The 22,618-nt window shown below is 49.2% G+C and overlaps 1 protein-coding gene across 1 annotated transcript in view; it reads left to right on the plus strand.

The window, feature by feature from the left end:
* Nucleotides 1-22,618, plus strand: part of LOC114707583 (transformation/transcription domain associated protein) — a 97,475-nt gene that overhangs the window by 57,365 nt on the left and 17,492 nt on the right. The window contains exons 44-62 of the mRNA XM_037198542.1: nucleotides 156-266; nucleotides 1,576-1,722; nucleotides 2,725-2,938; nucleotides 3,542-3,667; nucleotides 5,377-5,523; nucleotides 6,113-6,315; nucleotides 7,066-7,187; nucleotides 7,690-7,903; nucleotides 9,523-9,702; nucleotides 11,804-11,950; nucleotides 12,777-12,896; nucleotides 13,440-13,727; nucleotides 13,860-13,997; nucleotides 14,858-14,970; nucleotides 16,070-16,212; nucleotides 17,072-17,256; nucleotides 19,822-20,017; nucleotides 20,829-21,094; nucleotides 21,443-21,543. Of these exons, the coding sequence (XP_037054437.1) occupies nucleotides 156-266; nucleotides 1,576-1,722; nucleotides 2,725-2,938; nucleotides 3,542-3,667; nucleotides 5,377-5,523; nucleotides 6,113-6,315; nucleotides 7,066-7,187; nucleotides 7,690-7,903; nucleotides 9,523-9,702; nucleotides 11,804-11,950; nucleotides 12,777-12,896; nucleotides 13,440-13,727; nucleotides 13,860-13,997; nucleotides 14,858-14,970; nucleotides 16,070-16,212; nucleotides 17,072-17,256; nucleotides 19,822-20,017; nucleotides 20,829-21,094; nucleotides 21,443-21,543 (3,161 nt within the window). The remainder of the gene's footprint in view (nucleotides 1-155; nucleotides 267-1,575; nucleotides 1,723-2,724; nucleotides 2,939-3,541; nucleotides 3,668-5,376; nucleotides 5,524-6,112; nucleotides 6,316-7,065; nucleotides 7,188-7,689; nucleotides 7,904-9,522; nucleotides 9,703-11,803; nucleotides 11,951-12,776; nucleotides 12,897-13,439; nucleotides 13,728-13,859; nucleotides 13,998-14,857; nucleotides 14,971-16,069; nucleotides 16,213-17,071; nucleotides 17,257-19,821; nucleotides 20,018-20,828; nucleotides 21,095-21,442; nucleotides 21,544-22,618) is intronic.

Raw genomic sequence — 22,618 nt, forward strand, 5'->3', positions numbered from 1 at the left:
CCGTGTGCTTCACAGAGCAGAGGTCCTGTCCCGGAGTCCTTCAAGCCCACAGTCTGCAAAGTGCCAGTGCTTGTCAGCTGGCAGGCTGAGTCAGCACCCTGTGGGAGAGGACTGCTGTGGAGACCCTTCCCACTCTAAAGACAGTCCTTTCCCAGGTGTTTGGGAGGAGCCAGTCGCTGCCAGGAGCCGACTCTCTTCTTTCCAAGCCCATTGACAAGCAACACACGGACACCGTGGTGAACTTCCTCATCCGAGTGGCTTGCCAGGTATGGGACGTCCTAACAGCAGCTGCCTAGTGACCCTGCAGCATGGAGTCTGTGTCTGGGCCTGAGAGCAAGTCTGCTGCCTTGATGCCAGGTTGTTCTGATGTTATACTTGCCTTATGTTTCTGGAGCTTGCTATGTCTCTCAGGCTGGCCTCTAATTTATAATCCTCCTCCTTGAACCTTCTGAATGTTGGAATTAGAAGTGTGTGCCACACTTGGCTGCCTGTCTTTTTATTGGTAGGCATGTCTGGCCCCCAGTTTCTCCTTTCAGCATTAATGAAATAATGGCATGACTTGGGGGGAAATTAGCATCTATTTAATATGTCACAGAGAAGTCACAGGACAGCGTGTGGGAGTCGGTTCTCTTTCCATCACTTGGAAATTCAGGTCATCAGGCTTGGTGGCAAGCACCCTACCCCAGCCACCACAGCCCAGCATCTCTTAGAGTTTGCATCTTGGCATAGTTAAGGGATCTTGGCCAGCTAGTCCACGTCCTTGTTTTCTTTGCTGTATTAAGTTGGGCATGGAGCATAGCTCATGGCATTGAGTTGACCAGTCTCCAGGGTCTGTGCAGCTTGTAATTACTTGTAGCTGTGCTTACAGCTTGTGCTCACTGATCACTTCAGTATTTATGTTCTCACAGAGTTGCTGGGAATCCATTTCTGTAACCTGCCATTTCTGTTTTCCAAAATCTAATGTAAATAAAGTTTTCCTTAGAAAAAAATTCGGGGGAGGGGGTTGCGTGCCATAGAGATGGCTCAAGAGCACTATCTACACCATGGGACCTGGTTTGGTTCCCAGCACACACAGTGTGGCTCACTCCAGTTCCAGAGGATGCAGCCCCCTCTCCTGGCCTTTGCAGGCATGGCATGTACATGGTAGACTGACGTACATGCAGGCAAAACACTCAAGACACATAAAGTCTCAAAAAAATTGTTTTAATTTGGGGCTGGGTTACTCAGTCCTGAAAACTGTCAAACAAAACACTGTGTTTTGTGAAATACTGGAGATTGCTTCGAGTTGTGAAGAATCCCGAGCTGTCCAGCCGGAAGATCCCTTGTTTCCTTGCATTTCGAGGGCTTCTGTGTGCGGGTATCCTCTTCCGGAGTGGAGGCCCTGATCTCGCTTACTGCAGACACCTGCTGCAGGGGGTGCTGAAGAGACCCGAGGGAGAAGGAAAGCCAGGTGTTGGGAGATGCATGGAAGGCAGAGGGCTGGGACGCATGGGTGCAGGGACATTTGAGGACAGTGTCACTCTCCCTGTACCTGTAAGCTTGTGTTCAGTGACCAAGCCCTTGGCATTTTTGTAGGTCAATGACAACACCAACACTGCAGGGTCACCTGGAGAGGTGCTCTCTCGCCGCTGTGTGAACCTTCTCAAGACCGCTTTACGGCCAGATATGTGGTCCAAGTCTGAGCTCAAACTGCAGTGGTTCGACAAGCTGCTGATGACTGTGGTAGGTGTGGGGGCTGTAAAAGTTGATGCCGTCACCTGGCCTGGTGTGGACATCGCTTCTGAGTCTAAAACTCAAACTTTGATGTGTGCCTGCTCTGTGGCCTCTTCCGCTCTGTCTTCAGGTCTCAGTCAGCCCAGAGTGCTCAGGCTAAATCAACAGTGTCTTTCATATTCTTTTTTTTTTTTTTGGTTTTTCGAGACAAGGTTTCTCTCTATAGTTTTGGTGCCTGTCCTGGATCTCCCTCTGTAGCCCAGGCTGGCCTCGAACTCACAGAGATCCACCTGGCTCTGCCTCCCGAGTGCTGGGATTTAAGGCATGTGCCACCACCTGGCTGTGACTTAATAATTATGAATGCTCAGCCCAAGCTTAGGCTGTTCCCACTAGCTCTTATAAGTTAAATTAACCCATATTTTTATTAGTCTATGTTCTACCACATGGCTTTTTACCTTTTTTTTAACTCTGCTGCTTGGGTCCACAAAGAATTAAAACACTGCTGTCCGAGGTTTAAAAGGCTACAAGGGGCTCATGCTGCTGACCTCACTGCTGTATATACATGATAATGTATGTATACCACAGGAATGGAAGTTTCCAGAAGCCATGTCTATGCTTCCTGCAAACAGTTTTTATTTTTAATAATATCATCAACTAGTACATTGGTTGCATGATGCAGTTTGGAAAACATTTCCCTTGGGATTTATTTTGTATTTTAAATAAGTAGGCCAACAGAAGCCCCTGCATTATAATACCTTTCCATTTTAGTCCAAGTTTTAGTGATTTAAGTAATATTTAATATTGACTACTAACGTCTTAATGACCTTGTAAAGAAGTTTAAAATTTTACATCACATTCTAGAGGACACAGCCTTATAAAAGTCCTACTGTGCATGGTGGCCACATGCTGTGACAGCGGTACCCATGTTCATTCTTCATTGGGTTCTTACTTCGTTCCAAACACTTGAGGACATGTAGTTTCAGAACTCCGTGGCCTGTTTTCCCGTTGCAGGAACAGCCGAACCAGGTGAACTATGGGAATATCTGCACAGGATTGGAAGTGCTCAACTTCCTGCTAACTGTGCTACAGTCACCGGCCATCCTCAGCAGCTTCAAGCCCCTGCAGCGGGGCATTGCAGCCTGCATGACTTGTGGGAACACCAAAGTGCTTCGAGCCGTTCACAGCCTCCTCTCTCGCCTGATGAGCATTTTCCCTACAGAGCCAAGTAAGCGACCCTCCCACATGCCTCCGCTTTGCCGGAGACTGGTGGTCCAGGACTGTTGCTTGAGAGTGCTCATCCTTTAGTCCTTAGTGATCTTTGTTCTCCTCCCGACGTTACTTTCCTGTTTCGTTTTTGAGACAGGGTCTCACTATGTAGCTCAGGCTGGTCTTGAACTCTCAGAGACCCACCTACCTCTGCCTCCTGAGTGCTGGGATTAAAGACATGTGCCACCATGACTAGTCCCTCAATCTCTCTTTTAAAACATTATTTGACTTGAAAACTTAATGGTAACATTTTTTTTTGTTTCTGTTTTGAAGTTCATATCTTTATCTGCTGGATTTTTTTTCAGGTATTTAAGGGAAGTTAGTTTTAGTATTATAACAAATGTTGAACAATGGGCAACTTGAAATTGTATGCGTGCTCATTAAGTGCACTTAGAGCCGTCAGGATGAGAGTTGTGCTCACTGGTGTGACGACGATGAGGCGCACACTCTTCTGTGGTGGAAGGAAAGGCACTGTGCTGCACACACCACGCCTGGAGCTTGAGCTGGGGGCTTGGCGCCCTAACAGCCCTGACCCCAGCTGCCTGCCCTGCTTCTGTTTCAGGCACCTCGAGTGTGGCCTCCAAGTACGAAGAGCTGGAGTGCCTCTACGCGGCCGTCGGGAAGGTCATCTACGAAGGACTCACTAATTATGAGAAGGCCACCAACGCGAACCCCTCCCAGCTCTTTGGTGAGTACCGGTGTGGTTTGCCCAGCAGTGGTTCCCGGGGCTGTGGTCCCTGCTCCCTGACAGCTGTCTTGGGAGAGCCTGGGAGGAGGGGCTTTGGGGCTGACGGGCTGGTTTGGAGTTCTGCATTCTGTCCAGCACTCATGCTCCCTGAGTCCTTGGCTCGGCCCCAGTGTACACTTGGTTTGAAGGGAGTGGCCTGTGCACTGCTGAGATGCTGTGTCCACTTGCCAGTCAGCCATGAATAATTTTAGTTATTAATTTCACAAAAATGCATTGCTTTCCAAAGCTGGCTATTTGCTCTCTGGAATTCAGGACCCAGGTGTATTTGGTTTAATTAGTCTGTCTTTCTGTTGACACCTGGTCTTCCTGTTCACACCTGGTTGCTCTAGAGCCAGCTGATGGACTTTTGTGACTTTAAGTGGAGCCACCTTGTATGTTCTGGCTCCTATCACAAGGTGAAGGAACATCTGTGCTTAGTCGTTCTCCAAGGTGCTCAAAGAAGAGCTGATCCCCATGGGTCCTACCTCCCTCTGTAGGGTGACCCCATGTGCCCTGCCCTCCTGTAGGGTGATCCCTGCCTCCCTCGTCTGTAGGTGACCACAGGCTGGGATGGCACAGGATGAGGTGGGCCTGGGAAGCTGGCTGTGCTTGGTCCTTTTTGTCTGGGGGACTTAGCTCTGTCACTGCTATGGCCTTAGAGGAGAGGGGAGCAGGTCACATCTCATTTTCTTTTCCTTCTTAAAAAAAAGGATTCATTTTTATGTGCATTGGTGTTTTGCCTGCATGTGTGAGGGTGGAGATTCCCTGAAACTGGAGTTACAGACAGTTGTGAGCTGCCATATGGGTGCTGGGAACTGAACCCAGGTCCTCTGAAAGAGCAGCCAGTGCTCTTAACTGCTGAGCCATCTCTCCAGCCCCAACACATCCCATTTTCATCATGGACTTGGTTACTTGTCTTAAAATCAGGCTGGCTGTGCCATGGCTGCTAGGCAGAACCAGGTTTTAACAAGGACAGCATGAAATTGTCCACACCTGGCATGTTGGCGCCTATAAAGTTCTGTCAGGGTCAAGATGATGTTAAAGACCTCACTAGTGAAAGATCAGTTCTTGGCAGACACTCAGTGTTCTGGTCTGATCTTGGGCAGTTTTCATAGAAGCATGAAATAAATTCCAAACGTGTTCATGTTCAGATAGGCTAGACTCCCCCCGCCCCCTAGGACTTCCTGTTTTGCCTTCTCCCAAACATCACGGGATAGAAAGCTTTACTGAGGATAATTTGTCAAAGCATAAACTTCAGGTCCAAAACTGAAGAGAAGAATGTTTTATACTGGAGCACAGATGTCAGCTCTGTAGGGTAGTATCGGCAAAGTTAAGATTCAGAATGTGGACAGTGTCCTGGGGCAGGCACTCACAGGGCTGGCAGAGTCGGTCGCTTTAAAAGCACACTGTTGTTACTTAATTTTGTTGTTACTGTGTGTGTGTGAGTGTGTGTGTGTGTGTGTGTGTGTGTGTGTGTGTGTGAGTGAGGCCCAGGACCCTCCTGTCTGCTGCCTCTGCAGTGCTGGGATTACAGCTGCGCACCCCCATTTCTGGCTGTAGGGTGCCACACTTGGCTCCCTGGGCGTGCTGGGCGAGCACTGTGCCAATGCAGCCGTCTCCCAGTACAGTTGTCTCTCCTTGGTAAGATGACTGCTCTTCCTGCACTGCAGGGACACTCATGATCCTCAAGTCGGCCTGCTGCAACAACCCAAGCTACATCGACAGACTCATCTCCGTCTTCATGCGCTCCCTGCAGAAGATGGTCCGAGAGCACTTAAACCCGCAGGCAGCATCTGGCAGCACTGAGGCAACTGCAGGTGACAGCCTGGGGCTGGTGTCCCTTCTCCAGGGACGCGTGGGACATCTGAGCAGTGAGGGCTGTGGGTTTGAGCACTGCGGTGAACGTGGGTTGATGTGAAGTTGTGATGATCGGCTCTTGTGACAGAGGTTGGAAGTCAAAACATAAAATTTGTGAGTCTAAGAATGAAAAGCAGCTGAGGAGAGTGACGAGTCCGTGAACCTTCCCTGCAACCACAGAGTTACCACAGTGCTTTATGGCAGAGTGCCCAATCAGAGTTGCCATTTCTGAAGTCAGGTTCCAGAATAGAACCAAGACTCCCACCACAAGACTGGGTGGTGGTGGGGTAGCAGTGGGCTGCGCTTTTCCATAGCAGCTGAAGGCTCCCCCGGACCCGAGTGCCAAGTAGCTTCTGGTAGGATGTGGAGAGGCTGGGGTGCCTGTGTCGGCCCATCAGCTCTGTCACCCGTGCTTGTGGCTGGGGCTGCAAGAGGGCACTTTGCAAGATGCAGCCAAAAAGAGGTGACATTGCTTCAGATCCCAGCGTGCTGGTTGCTGGAGCACATCTGTAGGGACCGGACCCAGGTATTTGTCCCTTCTCTGCACAGCTGGAACAAGTGAGCTGGTGATGCTGAGCCTCGAGCTTGTGAAGACAAGACTGGCGGTGATGAGCATGGAGATGCGTAAGAACTTCATCCAGACCATCCTGACCTCCCTCATCGAGAAATCCCCGGATGCCAAGATCCTCCGAGCCGTGGTGAAGATCGTGGAGGAGTGGGTTAAGAATAATTCCCCAATGGCAGCCAATCAGGTGAGCTGGCAGGAGGGCGCCCACTCTGAACCCCAGGAACATAGACACAGCCTGGTCCCCTCTTACCCTTCCTTCGACACACATGGGACAAGGGCATTGTTGGATTGTCCCCACGGTAGCTTTGCTTGATGAGGAGTTCACTGGGGAGCCAAGCAGAGGAGCTAACCAGCTGCTCTTCTCACAGTGGCTTTTCTTTTGTTAGAATGTTACGTGAATCTTATTTGTAAGTTTATTCTGTACTGGTAGTAGAGGTGAGCTGTGAAACACTTGCTGGTGAGAGCCTGTCATGTTGGAGGGTACTTGGCAGCTTGTGACTTGTTTCCAAAGTGAGTCACCCAGGTGGAGGTAGGGGGAGTTACCAACATGTCTTGACTTTGAGCACCCAAAGATAATCACAACCATCCTTGATTTTTTTTCTCTTTAAAAATGAGCTGGCTTGCCGGGCGGTGGTGGCGCACGCCTTTAATCCCAGCACTCGGGAAGCAGAGCCAGGCGGATCTCTGTGAGTTCGAGGCCAGCCTGGGCTACCAAGTGAGTCCCAGGAAAGGCGCAAAGCTACACAGAGAAACCCTGTCTCGAAAAACCAAAAAAAAAAAAAAAATGAGCTGGCTTGACTGCAGTAAATAATGATGTTATTGGTAAAATAACAGGAGTGTGGAGAGTTGGACAGGTGGCTGTGAAATGCTTCTGGATTTTTGGTTTTTCAAGTAGAAGTAATTGGCACTTTCTTTGGGGAAATCAATTTTGTAGACTCCTACACTCCGGGAGAAGTCGATCTTGCTCGTGAAAATGATGACTTACATAGAGAAACGTTTCCCAGAAGACCTGGAACTAAATGCCCAGTTTTTGGACCTTGTTAACTATGTCTACAGGTAATTCAGCACAGGTCACGCTGTCGTGGGTCTGTGGTGTGGTCCCCACTCAGCAGTGTGGTATGACTCAAATCTCGTGCTTCCATCTAAACTGAGAACTCACTTTGATATTAAGGTAACATACCTTGATGGCATCTCTTTTATGTGTATGGGTGTTTTGCTTGCGTGTATATGTGTGCAGAAAGTATCCTCGGAGGCTAGAAGAGGGCATCAGATCCACTGGAACTGGAGTTACAGAGGGTTGTAGGCAGCCATGTGGGTTCTGGGAATGGAACCCAGCTCTTCTGGAAGTGCAGCTAGTATCTTAACCACTGATTCATCTCTCCGGCACCCATGGTAGCATTTCTGAGCCCTTGCAGAAGTGTTGCTTGAGTCTTCATGGTGGAGACACAGCTTGGTATTACAGCGGAGCTGGTTTGGGGGAGCTGGTGTACATCATCTTGAACACTGATCTGGGTGGTTACCTGGCTCTTAGGTCCTCTCTTACCTCCTCTCATTACAGGGATGAGGCACTTTCTGGCAGCGAGCTGACTGCAAAGCTTGAACCCGCCTTTCTCTCTGGGCTTCGTTGTGCCCAGCCATTGATCAGGGCCAAGTTTTTCGAGGTTTTTGACAACTCTATGAAACGCCGTGTCTATGAGCGCCTGCTGTATGTCACCTGTTCCCAGAATTGGGAAGCCATGGGGAGCCATTTCTGGATCAAACAGTGCATTGAGGTAGGGTGGGTGAACTCGACCTCTGTGATTGAGAGAGCCTGGGGGTTTTCTGAGGGGGCATAGAAGGCCAGCGGGTTATTCTGTGAATTGGTTGCTTTTCTGTTGCTGTGTTAAAACACTATGACCATGGTAACTTATGAAAGAAAGCGTTTAATTGGGCTTATGGTCCAGAGGGTTACAGTCCACAATGGTGGAGCTAAGGCATGGCAGCAGGAATAGATGAGAGCTCACATACCTCAAGCCACAAGACTTAGAGCACACTGGGAATGGCAAAAGTCTGCGGAAACCTGAAAGCCCCTTCCCAGTGACACACCTCTTCCAACCTGGCCACACCTCCTAATCCTTCCCAAATAGTTCCACTAACTGGGGACCCAGCATTCTAACATGTGAGCCTATGGGAACTGTTCTCCTCAAGCCATTGCATCCTACAACACAGGGAGGTATAGAAATAGCTCGTCATGTACCTGTTCTTGCCCCACTACAGGGGAGACAAACAGGCCTTGATGCTAATCATTAGGAGTAAGGACTTAAGACAACATTCTCATCTTACTGTATCAGAAAGCCAAAACAAACTTCGGTGGGCAAAGATTCCTTCTTCACATAGAAACATCTTTAAATTTGTCTACCTAGAAAGTTGAATAGATGTTGTGGTTGTCATCCCATCAGTCATCAACAGAGTGGGCAGCTTGCCAGTACCGCTGCTTTGGGTTCCTTGGTGTGAGGGTGTGGGCACTGGGGCCGCCGGCAGCTGTGTGTGGTCTGGAACTTCCGGCCTGCAGAGGCAGGTCCGCCATGAGGATCGCAGGAGGACTCAGACCACTCTCACCCCCAGGCTTCAGGCACCAGGTGCGCTGGTTTGTCGGTCACTAGTGCTAAGCAGATTCGTGTCTGCTTACCCAGAACGAGTGAAACCAGCTTTCCCCTTTGAGACAACTGCGGCAAACAGTTCTTAAGTTCTTTCTGATGGATGGGAGGGAACTGTGTCCTGGACCAGTGACAGCTGGTTGCCACGGTTCCCATGTGTGAAGAATTGGCATTTCTTCAGCGCCTGGGGCGGCATAAGCAGTGGCCCTGTGGTGACCGTGTAGAGGCTGCCTCAGGAGGAAATGTCTTGGGGAAGTGCTGAGAACACAAGGGGCCACATGGGCAGTCAAGGGTCATATCACATCACGGAAGGATCTTAGGTGCACCCAGAAGAGTATGGACTGTTTCTCTGAGGCTGTGAGAAGTCTTTGAGGGGTTCAGGGGAGAGGAGAGTCATGGGACTAGCTGTGTGGAAAGAGGTGATTGTGAGAGAGTGGGTCTGCCCATGACCTAGGAGTTCCCTGGGCTGGGCTTGGGGCAGTGCCACATGCCGTGAGAGAAAAGAGGGCAGAGGGCAGGAAAGCAGAGGTCTCTGCCTGGGATAGAGGGGAGGATGCTAAGCCAGAGGAAGCTGGGCCAAGGGCAACTGGAAAGCAAGTTCGGGCCTGCAGCTAATTTGGGCTGGGGTGCTGTGACCTGATCTGTGGACCTGGGTTGTCTGTATGTGAGCGTCTGTTCTGATGTCTGGGTGTTCACACACTCCCAGTGCCAGGCGTCTGCTTTAAACTGGTCTTCTTTCCCATGATCCTCTCTAGCTCCTCCTGGCCGTGTGTGAGAAGAGCACGGCCATTGGTACCAGCTGCCAGGGAGCCATGCTCCCATCCATTACCAATGTCATCAACCTGGCCGACAGCCATGACCGAGCTGCCTTTGCCATGGTCACACACGTCAAGCAGGAGCCTCGGGAGCGAGAGAACAGTGAGTCTAAAGAAGAGGTGAGTCTGCCTGGTCTGCCTGCCTGGACAAAGTTGCCACTAGATCTGAGTTGGCAGGAGCAGTGCATCGGAACTTGTTTCTGCCCCAAAGCTGAGTGTGGTACCTCCGTTTAGACAGTTGCCGTTAAAACTGAGAAGGTTGCCACGCCCAGTTGGTGGCATGGTTCTGAGCCAGTTCTGCTTAGATCAGGGATTGATTTGGGTTTTCCCTCTGCTGTGGTGCTGTGTTGGACTGTAAGTGATACCCGTTATGTAGGAACCCAGTGCCGAGCCCTGCACAGCCTTCTGGGAGCCTTGTGTGTTGCTACCTGATCCTAGATGGGCAGCGGGAGCTGAAAGTGCACCTGAAAAAAGTGTTTCAGCCAAGGCTGGTACCTTAGTCTTCCTGGCTCTCCTGGCTCTCCGTTCTTCTCCTGGGAGTGCATGTGCCTGGGCCCCCGACTTTGGGAAGCACAACCTGTTGGGGTGTGGGTTTTAGAAGAAAACCATTAGCAACAAGGAGAACACTTGTTTACTTTGCGCTAAAAGGGGAGTTGGGCTGGGGTTGTGGCTTGGTTGGCAGAGTGCTTGCCTAGCACAGTGAAGCCCTGGGTTTGATCCCCAGCACAGTTCAGTTAAGGAAGAAGTGTTGCTAGTCAGGTCGTTTGATCTGGTCTTGCTGTAATCTTAGTGACATCAGTGACTATCTTTGACTCATCAAGGGCAACACAGTCGATAGGATAGTTGACCTGTTGACTGTGGGGACAGTCTCCTGATTTCACTGTTGACTGACTTTGAAGAGGCTGGAGACAGAAAGTTCATTCTTGTTTTCGACCCAGGCAATGTCCTGTACAGTGACCCCAGCAACATTAACATGACGGATCAAGGCTGTTGGGCAGCCATGCTGCATCTCAACAAGTGATACACTTTTGTTATTCCAATGATATTTTTACTATTTATCCTGCTTCCTGTAATTCAAATACAGAAACATATGATCATCCTTCCACAGTTGTTTAAGAGAGAGATGCAGTGGGGTGGAGGGAGGCTCATGAGCGTGGAAATGCTGAAATGAAAAACACATTCTGTATGCTAGCTAAACTCAGGGGAGAGCCAGGTGGCATGGCTCACACCTTTAATCCCAGCACTCGGGAGCCAGAGCCAGGCATATCTCTGTGAGTTCGAGGCCAGCCTGGTCTACAGAGCAAGATCCAGAACAGGCACCAAAACTACATGGAAAAATCCTGTCTCAAAAAACAAACAAACAAAAAAACAGAAAAGAAAAGAAAATTTAGTAAATTCAGGGGAGAGGCAGTTATTGATCTGGAGTGCTTGTCCTTGGTTATGCTTTTAATTAAAGACTATAAGGTACAGCAAATGTCCTCCATCTAAAATGCTCAGATACAATTATGCATTGCACATTTTGGGTGTTTCTGGATTTTGGAAATTTAGTTTGTTTTGTTTTGTTTTTTACTGTAGTTTTGCATCTGAGAACCCAAATTCTGAAGTCTGAAATGCTCTAAAACCCCAAAATTTGAGCATTGAATGTGTGCTTAAGAAGTTTCACATTTGAAGGCTTTCAGATTAGGGGTACTCAGCCTGTACTCTGGGAAAAGCTTCTAGAAAAGTAAGAAAAATTGGCACTTATCAAAAAATGGAGATGTGGAGACCTGGCTCAGTGCTTAAAGAGCCTGCTGCCACTAGGCAGTGGTGGCGCATGCCTTTAATCCCAGCACTCAGGAGGCAGAGCCAGGCAGATCTCTGTGAGTTCGAGGCCAGCCTGGGCTACAGAGTGGAATCCAGGACAGGCACCAAAACTACACAAAGAAACCCTGTCTCAAAAAACAAAACAAAACAGCAACAACAAAAGAACCTGCTGCCCTCTCAGGGGAGTTCAGGTCCCAGCAACAGTGAGTGGCTCACAACCACTTGTTACTCTAGCTCCAGGGGATCTGACACCCTCTTCTGGCTCCCATGGACATCTGTACTTAGGTGTACATTCCCACAGACACTTACATGTATACATAATAAAAATCTTTTAAAGTAGCCAATGTTTCATAAGAGTTATGTTTGTTGGGATCTTGTGAACTCCTTGACCTCCTGCATTTCCTTATGTTTTATTTAGGATGTAGAGATAGATATTGAGCTGGCTCCTGGAGATCAGACCAGCACACCCAAAACCAAAGAGCTTTCTGAGAAGGACATCGGGAACCAGCTGCACATGCTCACCAACAGACACGACAAATTTCTTGATACTCTACGGGAAGTGAAGGTCTGTGGGCAAGTTTGGGAGTAAATATCTTCTGCCCCCATCCTTATTTCAAAACAGGATCTTTCCATACCAGTGTACATTTTTCTCTCACCAGAGTTTTTCTTCCTAGCCCAGTTGAAATGATTATAGTTCTGGGAGGGTTTGGATTCAACGTTTAATATAATGGAGGAAGCAGATACAGGGAAAATAGAGATAATGGTTTCTCTACTACTTACTGTCCTGTGGAAATGGTAAAAATCATTTAGTGATGCCTATAATGAGCAGGAACTCTGGGCTATTGTTCAAGTGCCTCAAATCAGGAGACGTAGTGAAGTGTGAAGACGGGCTGGTTCTGTGGGAAGAGCTTCCCCGTGTGCCCGCTGTCAGTGGTCTCAGTTTCCTCAGATGGGAGCTGTGGCTCCATAAACACTGGTGAATCATGGGTGTGGGCACTGTCCCATTTTGACTCTGACCAACTAAGGCTTTGTGCACCCCGTCACTATTGAGGAGTGTCACACAGAAATGGAGGTGCTGTTTATGTCCAGACTAGGAGGAAGAAAAGTCAGTTACCTGTCAGTAATTTCTGTAACCTGGATTTCTGCATTAAGTCAGGCTTTGAACTGACTTAATGGCACCATTGCTGTCCTGAGTAAGTGTACAGTGCTGAGGAAGTATCTGCATGGATATAAATGATGTGCATTCTTTCATCTGCCGTCGCTGCTAGAAAGGAGGCCAGTGAATCTGTCCCCAAGCTCGAAGGGCTGACTCAGCCGTGGCCTTTGTGTCCCCTTGAGTGGGGATGCAGGAGGCACAGGATGCACCTGAGCTCGACCCCTTGTCCCCACAGACGGGAGCACTGCTCAGTGCCTTCGTTCAGCTCTGCCACATTTCTACCACGCTGGCTGAGAAGACCTGGGTCCAGCTCTTCCCGAGGCTCTGGAAAATCCTGTCCGACAGACAGCAGCATGTGAGTCACATCCTAGCGTCCTGTTTGGGGAGAGTGTAGTTTTAGCTTTTGATAAATAATCCTGAATGAGGGCTGGAGAGATGGCTCAGTGGTTAAGAGAACTGGCTGCTATTCCAGAGGACCCAGCACCCACATGGCAGCTCATAACTGTCTGTAACTCCAGTTCCAGGAGATCTGACACCTTCACACCAATGCACATGAAATAAAATTAAATAAATTATTTTTTTAAAAAAAGAAGAAAAATAAAAAAAAAATCCTGAATGAACACTGTTCTGGGTTCCAAAGCAAGAAAAAACTACCAGCTCTCAGAACCAATTATCATAGTGCTTCCAAGTGATAAGGAGAGGCCAGTTCTTTTGTGTTTGAGACAGGGTCTCAGCATATACCCCAAGCTGGCCCCAAGGTCACATCATAGCCCAGGCTGGCCTGGCACTCCTCCTTCAACCTCTCAGGTGCCGGGATTGCAGGTGTGCAGCCGCACACCTGGTTCAGCCTTGCTGGGTCTTGAATAAAGACCTGAGCTCTCTCACCCTTCACTTCTAGGCTCTGGCCGGGGAGATCAGTCCATTCCTGTGCAGTGGCAGTCATCAGGTGCAGCGTGACTGCCAGCCAAGCGCGTTGAACTGCTTTGTGGAAGCCATGTCCCAGTGCGTCCCCCCGATCCCCATGCGCCCCTGTGTGCTGAAGTACCTGGGGAAGACTCACAACCTCTGGTTCCGCTCGACATTGATGCTGGAGCACCAGGCCTTTGAGAAGGGGCTGAGTCTGCCGATCAAACCGAAGCAAACAGCCGAGTTTTATGAGCAGGAGAGCATAACGCCGCCTCAGCAGGTGACTCCTCATTCCGTCGGTGACTTTCAATGAGTACATCTCCCCAGAGGGCTTAAGTTACACTTGTGGGAGTTGCTTTGTTGATTTAAACAGTATGTTTGACCCAAGCACTCAGACAGTGATTTCTTTCAGGAGATCCTGGATTCCCTGGCTGAACTTTACTCCCTGTTGCAAGAGGAAGACATGTGGGCCGGCCTGTGGCAGAAGCGGTGCAAGTTCTCGGAGACTGCAACTGCCATTGCTTATGAGCAGCATGGTTTCTTTGAGCAGGTGATGGCTCCGGGTGACCTCCAGGTGGTGCCTGGTGGATTCTGGGTCTTCCGTACTGTAACGTGCTTAAGTTACAGTAGGTTTACGCTTGGGAAGATGGTTGTTCTCGCTGGGCATTCTTGTCATTGTGTGAAGCACTTGGAATAAAACCCAGAACTTCAGGAGGCTCTGCAAGCCGCCTGTGCCCCAGCCATTCTGCCTTATCTGCTCCTGAAGACCCTTTGAAGTCGTAACTTAGAGAAGCCTGGGGACATGCTACCTTACATGGTTTAAAACTTTGAAAGTTTGTGTACCTGTGTGCACGCACACGTACAAGCACATGTGCTGTGGCACACGTAGACAGCTTTGTGTAGTCAGTGCTCTCCTTTTACCTTTACCTGGGTGCTAGGGTTCAAACTCAGGTTGGCAAACCTTTACCTGCTGAGACATCTTTACCTCAGTCTTCCGGCATCAGAGGCTAACATGGATGCTCTTAGACTGCTCTTGGTTCTGTTGGAAACAGTGGGTAGATGCACTTCCATCCTCAGCCTCATGCTTCCTGTGTGGCCCAGGCACTGATTACAGGGTGAATCTTGTCCCGTTCCCCCCCACACACCCACACACCCACACACCCCGCCCCGTAGGATGCTGGGGCCCAGAACTGAGCACATTTGCATGTCCTGTGGCTTTCTCCGCCACCTTTGTGAGGGCTAGCCTCTCCTCTGCTCACTGTCTCTAAAAGGCAAATGGTGGGTATCAGGTAGCCTTGGATGAGAAGGCGGTAGTTGTTTCTAGGTTCCTGTCTAGCTTGCCCCAGAAAGTTGAGAAGACAAAGAAAACACTTTCTCCTCAGTAGTCTGATTGCCTTGCTACCTTTTTAGGCCCAAGAGTCCTATGAAAAGGCAATGGACAAAGCCAAAAAAGAACACGAGCGGAGTAATGCCTCCCCTGCCATTTTCCCCGAGTACCAGCTCTGGGAGGACCACTGGATCAGGTGAGCTGAACTGGGCCTTGGTGGGACTTCTTTGAGATATATATGTTTTTAATATTCAAGTGATACCTCTTTATTTGCATGTGGGGGGTACACACATGCCAGGGTGCACATGTAGAGATCAGAGGACAGCTTGTGGTCTTTGTCCTCTCCTTCTGTCATGTTTCTCTAAGTACCTCAGGCTTGGTGGGAAGCACCTTTACCCACATAGACATCTTGCCAGCCCATCAAACACCAGTTTTTTTAAATCAAGCTTTCTAACACAATGCAATCCAGAGGTACATTGATTTGATATGTATGTGCTGAGGAATAATGACAAGAAAACAAGAGTCTTTGTTTTTCATTATTAGGCTATTTTCTTTTAGGCCAGAAATGGTATATGCAGTGAAGCACTGTAGTCATAACATAGTTGTTTGTCTGGAATCTGAAGTGAGGTGTTTCTAGCAGCATTCACTGGCATCTCATGCAATGAGGTCATGAGCATCATGAAGGTGGGCACAGGGTTGCAGGAAAGTTACATAGTTCAACATGGCGAGTGCTTCCGGAAGCACATCAGATTCATTGTGTTTGATTTTAGGCTAATGTGTGCTGGTTATGTGTCTAGAGCCCCTGGTGTGGAAGTGTATGGATGGGCTGGGCATGGTGGCGCCACCTTTAGTCCCAGCACACTAGAGGCAGAGACAGGTAGGTCCTCTGAGTTTGAGGCCAGCCTGGGCTGCTTAGAGAGACCCTATCAGGGGACAGTTTTAATGAATGAATTAAAGAAGTAAGGGAACACGTCTGTGAATTCTTCCTGAGTGTTTTTCGAAAGGGTTGGATGCTACAGAATCTAAGAAACTAATGTTGTGTGTAATTAAACATGCTGATGAGGGACCAGTCATTGCTGCCTCCCCTCAGAATGTAACAGCTCTGTCTATTGGCTGTATGGTCATAGGGCAGGCCGGTCTCCTGAAGGCAAGCCCGGATAGCATCCCACAGTGGTCTGTACGTCTGCTCTCTTATCTTCTGTAGTGATGCTGTGTCTTTGGACCCTTCTTCACCTTTCCAAGTCTGTCAGTGTGTTGAATTGATTGAGTTCCTGCTTTAACCCTGGGTCTCCTAGGTGCTCCAAGGAGCTGAACCAGTGGGAAGCCTTGACTGAGTTTGGCCAGTCCAAAGGCCACATAAATCCCTACCTCGTCCTGGAATGCGCGTGGAGGGTGTCCAACTGGACTGCCATGAAGGAGGCACTGGTGCAGGTGAGATGCCTGGTTTTCTGTCACTGAGACCTTTCCTAGATTTGAGTAAGTTTGGTATTAATGGAGCATTCAGTTAGTGTGTGTGTAGTAATGGTGGTGGTGCAGTGCCGGGGGAGAGAGACAGAGAGAGACAGAGAGAGAGACAGAGAGAACACGTACGTGTGTGTACAGTAGTGCAGTGCCTGCGGAGACCAGAAGGCATTTGATCTCCTGGAGCTGGAGTTACGGGTGTACTGGTGCTTGGAAGCTGTCTGTTGTGGGTGTGAATACCAAACTCAGGTGCTCTGCAAGAGCAGCAGATATTCTTACCTGGCAGGCCATCTCTTGCCATTCAATTTTACTTTCAAATGAGTATTGGATATAGAGACCTTAACCTCTGAGAACAAAAGCAGTACCGGGAAGAGGTTTAGAATAGTTAAGTTGGTGGTGTTGGTAGATGTTTGCAGAAGAATCGTCAGGAGTAACACAGAAGATTGGAGCCAGAGCAGCCAAGGCTGGCGTGTTTGCTGTTATCTGAAAAGCCACTGATGGGAGGGACAGGCTCTGGTTCTGGAGTGTGATGTGCAGTGTGAGTGAGGTGTTTAAAATGACTTGGTCCTGAAGGGTCTGTGCATATGGTCCTAAGACAGAAGTACCGTCTCTGTCACCTCTCTGGGAGCGTTTGTGGTGCACTCTGCAACCCAGGAGATTGGCTGCTCACCCGAGTTCAGGAGAGGATCTCGGAAGAGCCGTGTAAATGCCTGGCTTCTCTATTGAAAGTCAGTTTTTACATTAAGGCCAGGTTTCTATGTATTGCTTTGTGTAACTGGCCACAGTCTGGAGAGGATCATCACCACCCCGCTTGTCTCCCCTCACTCCAGGTGGAGTCAGCTGTCCGAAGGAGATGGCTTGGAAGGTTAACATGTACCGAGGGTACCTGGCCATCTGCCACCCTGAGGAGCAGCAGCTGAGCTTCATTGAGCGCCTGGTGGAGATGGCCAGCAGCCTGGCCATCCGTGAGTGGCGGCGCCTGCCCCATGTAGTGTCCCATGTGCACACACCTCTTCTGCAGGTAGGTACTGCCCCCTCCCAGAGCTCAGCCTGGAATCCTTAGGGCTGTGGAGTAGCTGAGGTCCATGGATAAGCCAAGTGACAAAGGAAACTCTCTCCTGTTCTCCTCTCCCATGGGAATTCCTCCTCAGGAAAGAAAGGCCAGGGTCAGTAAGTACATTAGGGGAAAAACTGTGGCTTTTCATTTTGGAATTGAGGGTCTGAGACATTCTCACAAGTCTTATGGTAGGGCTACCTTTGGCACATAACAGTGTGAAGCTGTTGTTCAGACAGATCCCATCCAGCCTTGAAAGACTGAAGTGACTTGTGCCCTGTCATCCTTTGGGCATCAGTAGTAATTTTCTGGTGATTTGTGAAAGAGTACTTTTTTTTTTAAAGATTTATTTATGTATGTATATGAGTGCTCTATTTGCATATATGTTCACATGACAGAAGAGGGCATCAGATCTCATTATAGATGGTGGGGAGCCACCATGTAGTTACTGGGAATTGAACCTGGGTCCTCCGGAAGAACAGCCAGTGCTCTTAACTGCTGAGCCATCTCTCCAGCCTATGAAAGAGTACTTTTGAAACTAAACCAATATATTGGGTTTGTTGTGGTGTGTGTATTTATCTGTTTTATGTTGTAAATAGCACAGTGTGGACTAAAGTGTGAACCATCCCAGATGGTCCACTTGGGGTCAGTTTTCAGAGGACCACCTCTTGTGATGGGGCTTCTTGCTGGGAAGAATGGTGTAAGACATCAGGCTGTGTTACAGAGCTACTAGTGTTGAATCTGGGGTCGCCCTGCTGATGATCCAGTCCTGGGCATCTCTTGGTTTAAGAGGTTAAATCCCAGTGAGTTTTGGGGGCAGGGATTCAGGGCACAGCATTGCAGCTTCTCATAAACATACCAGCTTCCTGTCTGAGGCTGTCTCCTCGTCGTCTCATTGCTTCTCTGTGTGCCTGTTGTTACCTTTGTTTTTTCCGAAAGAATGCCCTAAAACGACGGTTACTCCACAGTTACTGAACAGTCTCAAGCTTTCAGTTACCAGCAGACTTACTCTGCAGTGTAGGAGAGAGTTGCTGCTGCTGTGACTGTTGGATTTCCAGGGTTTTCTTACTTCTTTTGATTCCCTACATACACACACACACACACACACACACACACACACACACACACCGGGTAGGGGGGATTAAACCTAGGGCCTTCATGCCAGGTAAGCAACCCCCTTTGTGACTACTGAGAAGCTATCTTTGCATGGAAACATATAATTAATGGCTGCATTTCTGAGCTATTCAATGAAAGTACCAGCCATGAGTGACAGTTAATTGTGAAAACATATTAATAATTGTGCAGTTACGTATTTAAAGTATGAAGTATAATATGTAGCTGGTCACATCATTCTGATGTCCAAATGTCTGGAAGGTGAATGAAAGCAATCTGGTTTCCTCACTGCTTGCTGATGGTTTGTAATGGGAGTATTTGTTGGTAGTCTGCTGTGGACAGGTCCTACTGCACTTAAAGAGAGGATTGTTAGGGCTGGAGAGATGTCTCAGTGGTTAAGAGCACTGAGTGCTAATTTAGAGGACCCAGGTTCAATACCCAGCACCCACACAGTAGTTTACAACCATCTAGAATGCTGTAAGTTCTAAGGGACCCAACCCAAGTGATAACTGCCTCCACACCACTAAGAAATCTTTTTGTTGTTATATATTTGTTTTCTGTATAGCCTGACTGTCCTGGGACTCCATCTATAGGTCAGGCTGGCCATGAGCTCAGAGATCTGAGCACTGGGATAAAAGGCATGTGCCCCCATGCCCGGCTGTTTTGTTCTCTGAGACTACAGGGTCTCACTATGTAGCTTTGACTGGCCTAGGACTCAGGCTAGTCTCAAACTATACATAGAGATCTGCTTGCCTCTTTCTTGTGAATGCTCACCACCACAGCCAATGTTTTTATTTCATTGTATCGATGTGGGTGTGGTGTGTCAAAGACAGAGGACATCTTGGGACAGTTGGTTCTCTCCTTCCACTGTGTTTCAGAGATCAGTTCAGTTCAGGCCATCAGTCTTGAAGTCAGCGCCTTTACCACTGAGCTGTCTCTCCAGCTCCCTAACTGAGAAATCCTAGAGAAATCCCAGACAACACACAGAAGGACACTTTCGGGGAGCCTTTCAGGGATTTGGGCTGTTTTGTTGGTGGGGTTTTTTGTTGTTATTGTTTTGGTTTTTTGAGACAGGGTTTCTCAGTGTTGTACAGCCCTGGCTGTGCTAGAATTTGCTCTGAAGACCAGGCTGGCCTTGAACTCAGAGATCTGCCTGCCTCTGCCTCTGAGTGTTGAGATTAAAGCGTGTGCCATCACGCCCAGCTTGGGCTGTTTTGTGTTTGTGTATGCGTCTTGGTCCAGGTACAGAGGTCAGAGGACAGCTTTTCAGAGTCAGTTCTCTCCTTCCACCACGTGGATTCTGGGGATCGAACTCCGTCTGACGCAGGTTGACTCAGGTTGTCAGGCTGGGCCGCAAGCACCTTCCCTGCTGAGCCCTCGCCCCAGCCCCCAGCTATGGACTCTCCTTGCTCCCTGTAGGCTGCTCAGCAGATCATTGAGCTTCAGGAAGCTGCACAGATAAATGCAGGCCTGCAGCCCACCAACCTGGGCAGGAACAACAGCCTCCATGACATGAAGACGGTGGTGAAGACCTGGCGGAACCGGCTGCCCATCGTGTCTGACGACTTGTCCCACTGGAGCAGCGTCTTCATGTGGCGGCAGCACCATTACCAGGGTAAACCGACCTGGTCCGGCATGCATTCATCATGTAATTTTCCAGACGCCCCGCTGTGCTGGTTTCATGTCTTCGTTTTGTTTTGTTTTTGTTTTTTCCCCAGATTTTGTGTTCTGGGGTAGATGTAAGAGGCAGGGGTGGTAGTGGTGAGGGGAGAGGTGAAGGTGGGAAACAGTGGGAAGGTTTTGTGCCTTCCACCCTACCCACTTAGCTGGGAATTCCTGCTAGACCTGAGGGGTGCCGGACAGGGCGAGGGAGCGGTGTCACGCTCTGTCTCAGAGGCCCTGCCTAGAAGCACCTGTCCTCAGCTGGCTTTGTGTCCATTCCCGGTTTTCCTGTCCTACACTCACCAGGCATCCTTATTTGAGAACACGTCACCTGTGATTCTGTGACCTTACCAGGGAAGACAGACGTGCTGTACTCTAGTCCCCCCCCCCCCTTTGAGAATAGGATCTCATCTATCTGAAGCTGGCCTCATTCAGTGTATGGCTGAGGGCTGAGAATAACCTTGAGCTTCTGATCTTTCCTCCTCAGCCTCCTGAGTGCTGGGGCTGCAGGCATGCTTCACCATGCCCCATTTTTGTGGTGTTAGGGAACAAACCCAGGGCTTCGTTCATGTTAGGCAAGTATTCTACCAACTAAGCCCCATCCCAGCTCTAGTCTGTGGCGCAGGATTCCAGGGAAAGCAATGAGGGTGTATCCTGTTTCCATGAGCCATGTTCCGTGTGTTCTTCATTTTTCTTTAAGCCTGATTGTGACACACTTAGAAAGGAATATGACGTGCCTGACAGCCAATTCCTTTGTTCTTCAGCGATTGTAACTGCGTATGAAAACAGCTCTCACCACGACCCGAGTTCCAATAATGCCATGCTTGGGGTCCATGCCTCAGCCTCGGCCATCATCCAGTACGGGAAAATTGCCCGGAAACAAGGTCTAGTTAATGTGGCACTGGATATCCTGAGCCGTATTCATACCATCCCTACCGTTCCCATCGTGGATTGCTTCCAGAAGATTCGACAGCAAGTGAAATGCTACCTCCAGCTGGCAGGAGTGATGGGCAAGAACGAGTGCATGCAGGTAGGCTCCTGGGCCAGGCCGAGAGGAAGGAAGAGGAGAGTGTCCCCAACACAGCCTGACAGTGGGAAACCCTTCGTCCAGAAGAAGAAAGGAAAGGAAACCATTCAGTGTTAAAACTGCATCTGTGTCTCTGTTCTGCCATGTGCTTAGCTATGTGTTTGAGGAAGAAAAACCATTATAAAGGAGGAGGTAAGGTCGGTCCTGGCCACGCCTGTGCCCGGAGGACCAAGTGAAAGAGACAGCAAGTCTGGCTGGACACAGGGCTTTGGAAAGAAGGGCTTTGTGAGTACTTGATGAACCATCTAGAAATTTCAAGAGTCTTTTCCCCCTCTCTCCATTTCTGAACAGGGCCTTGAAGTCATTGAGTCCACAAACCTCAAATACTTCACGAAGGAAATGACAGCTGAGTTCTACGCTCTGAAGGGAATGTTCCTGGCTCAGATAAACAAGTATGTAGACTGTGTGGACCGGGTGGCAGGGTCTGTAGCTGTTCCTTAGGAACTCAAAGCCAGTGTGTGGCTCCGAGCTGGCAGTCTCGTGGCTTCATGATGATTGGTGAGGCATTCTGTGTGCGGTGCCCTCTGCGGAGAGGAGCTCACAGCAGAGCTGTGTGTAGCCCCACAGTGTCTTAGAGGAGAGTGGCATAGTGAGCACAGACCTCCCTCATCACGGTGGTGACAGGGGCTCCTTACCTGGTCCCTCTGGCTCGCCCTGTCGGGAGTACAGGCCTTTCCTTTGTGTGTTGTGGGCTTCCGTTGTTTTAGCTGTGGTACCCAGTCAGGACTCAGGCTCCTCACTCGGTCGTCCTCTTGGGCTTCCTGATACCCTGCCTGACCGAGGAGAATGGTTTTTGTTTTAGAACCAAAGTCAGTCAGCTCGGATGTGAGCCAGACCATCCGGAATCTAGCTCTGAGTGGGAAGCTGTGTCCACCTGGACAGCTTCTCTTGGTCAGAGCCTTTCCTGTGCTTCCGGAACTGGCTGCTGGTTTTGTTTGGGAATCGAGCCTTTCTATTCATAAAGGGCACAGGCCTGTGTGGTTTTGATTTGTCTTACACATAAGTAGCATGGTAGGAAAATGGTATCTGGTGTCACTGTTGTGGAACAGTTTGACAAGTGGCAGTTACACAGAAAACATTGAGACTGAATTGCCCTGGGCCCAGAGGTTTGATCCTTGGTCTACAAAGACCTAAGCAAAGAGGTACTTGTCCCAGAGTGTCTGTGGCTGCACAGTCACTGCCGTCAGAGGGCGGGAATGGCATCCCTGTTCAGTGAACAGCCATCTCTGCACATACAATGGAGGTGTGCAGCTACAGAACCAAATGCTTCCATGTGGACCTCCGAAACAATGCACTCGGTGGAGTCCGGCTGTAAGGTTTGTATGGTGTAGAGCTTGAGTATAAGAAGTGTATCGGGCTGGGAAGATGGCTCAGTGCCTAAGAGCACTGGCTGCTCTTCCAGAGGTCCTGAGTTCAATTCCCAGCACCCACATGGTGGCTCACAATCATCTGTAATGAGATCTGATG

The sequence above is a fragment of the Peromyscus leucopus genome, chromosome 23 (assembly GCF_004664715.2).
Source record: "Peromyscus leucopus breed LL Stock chromosome 23, UCI_PerLeu_2.1, whole genome shotgun sequence".
Taxonomy (NCBI): Eukaryota; Metazoa; Chordata; class Mammalia; order Rodentia; family Cricetidae; genus Peromyscus; species Peromyscus leucopus.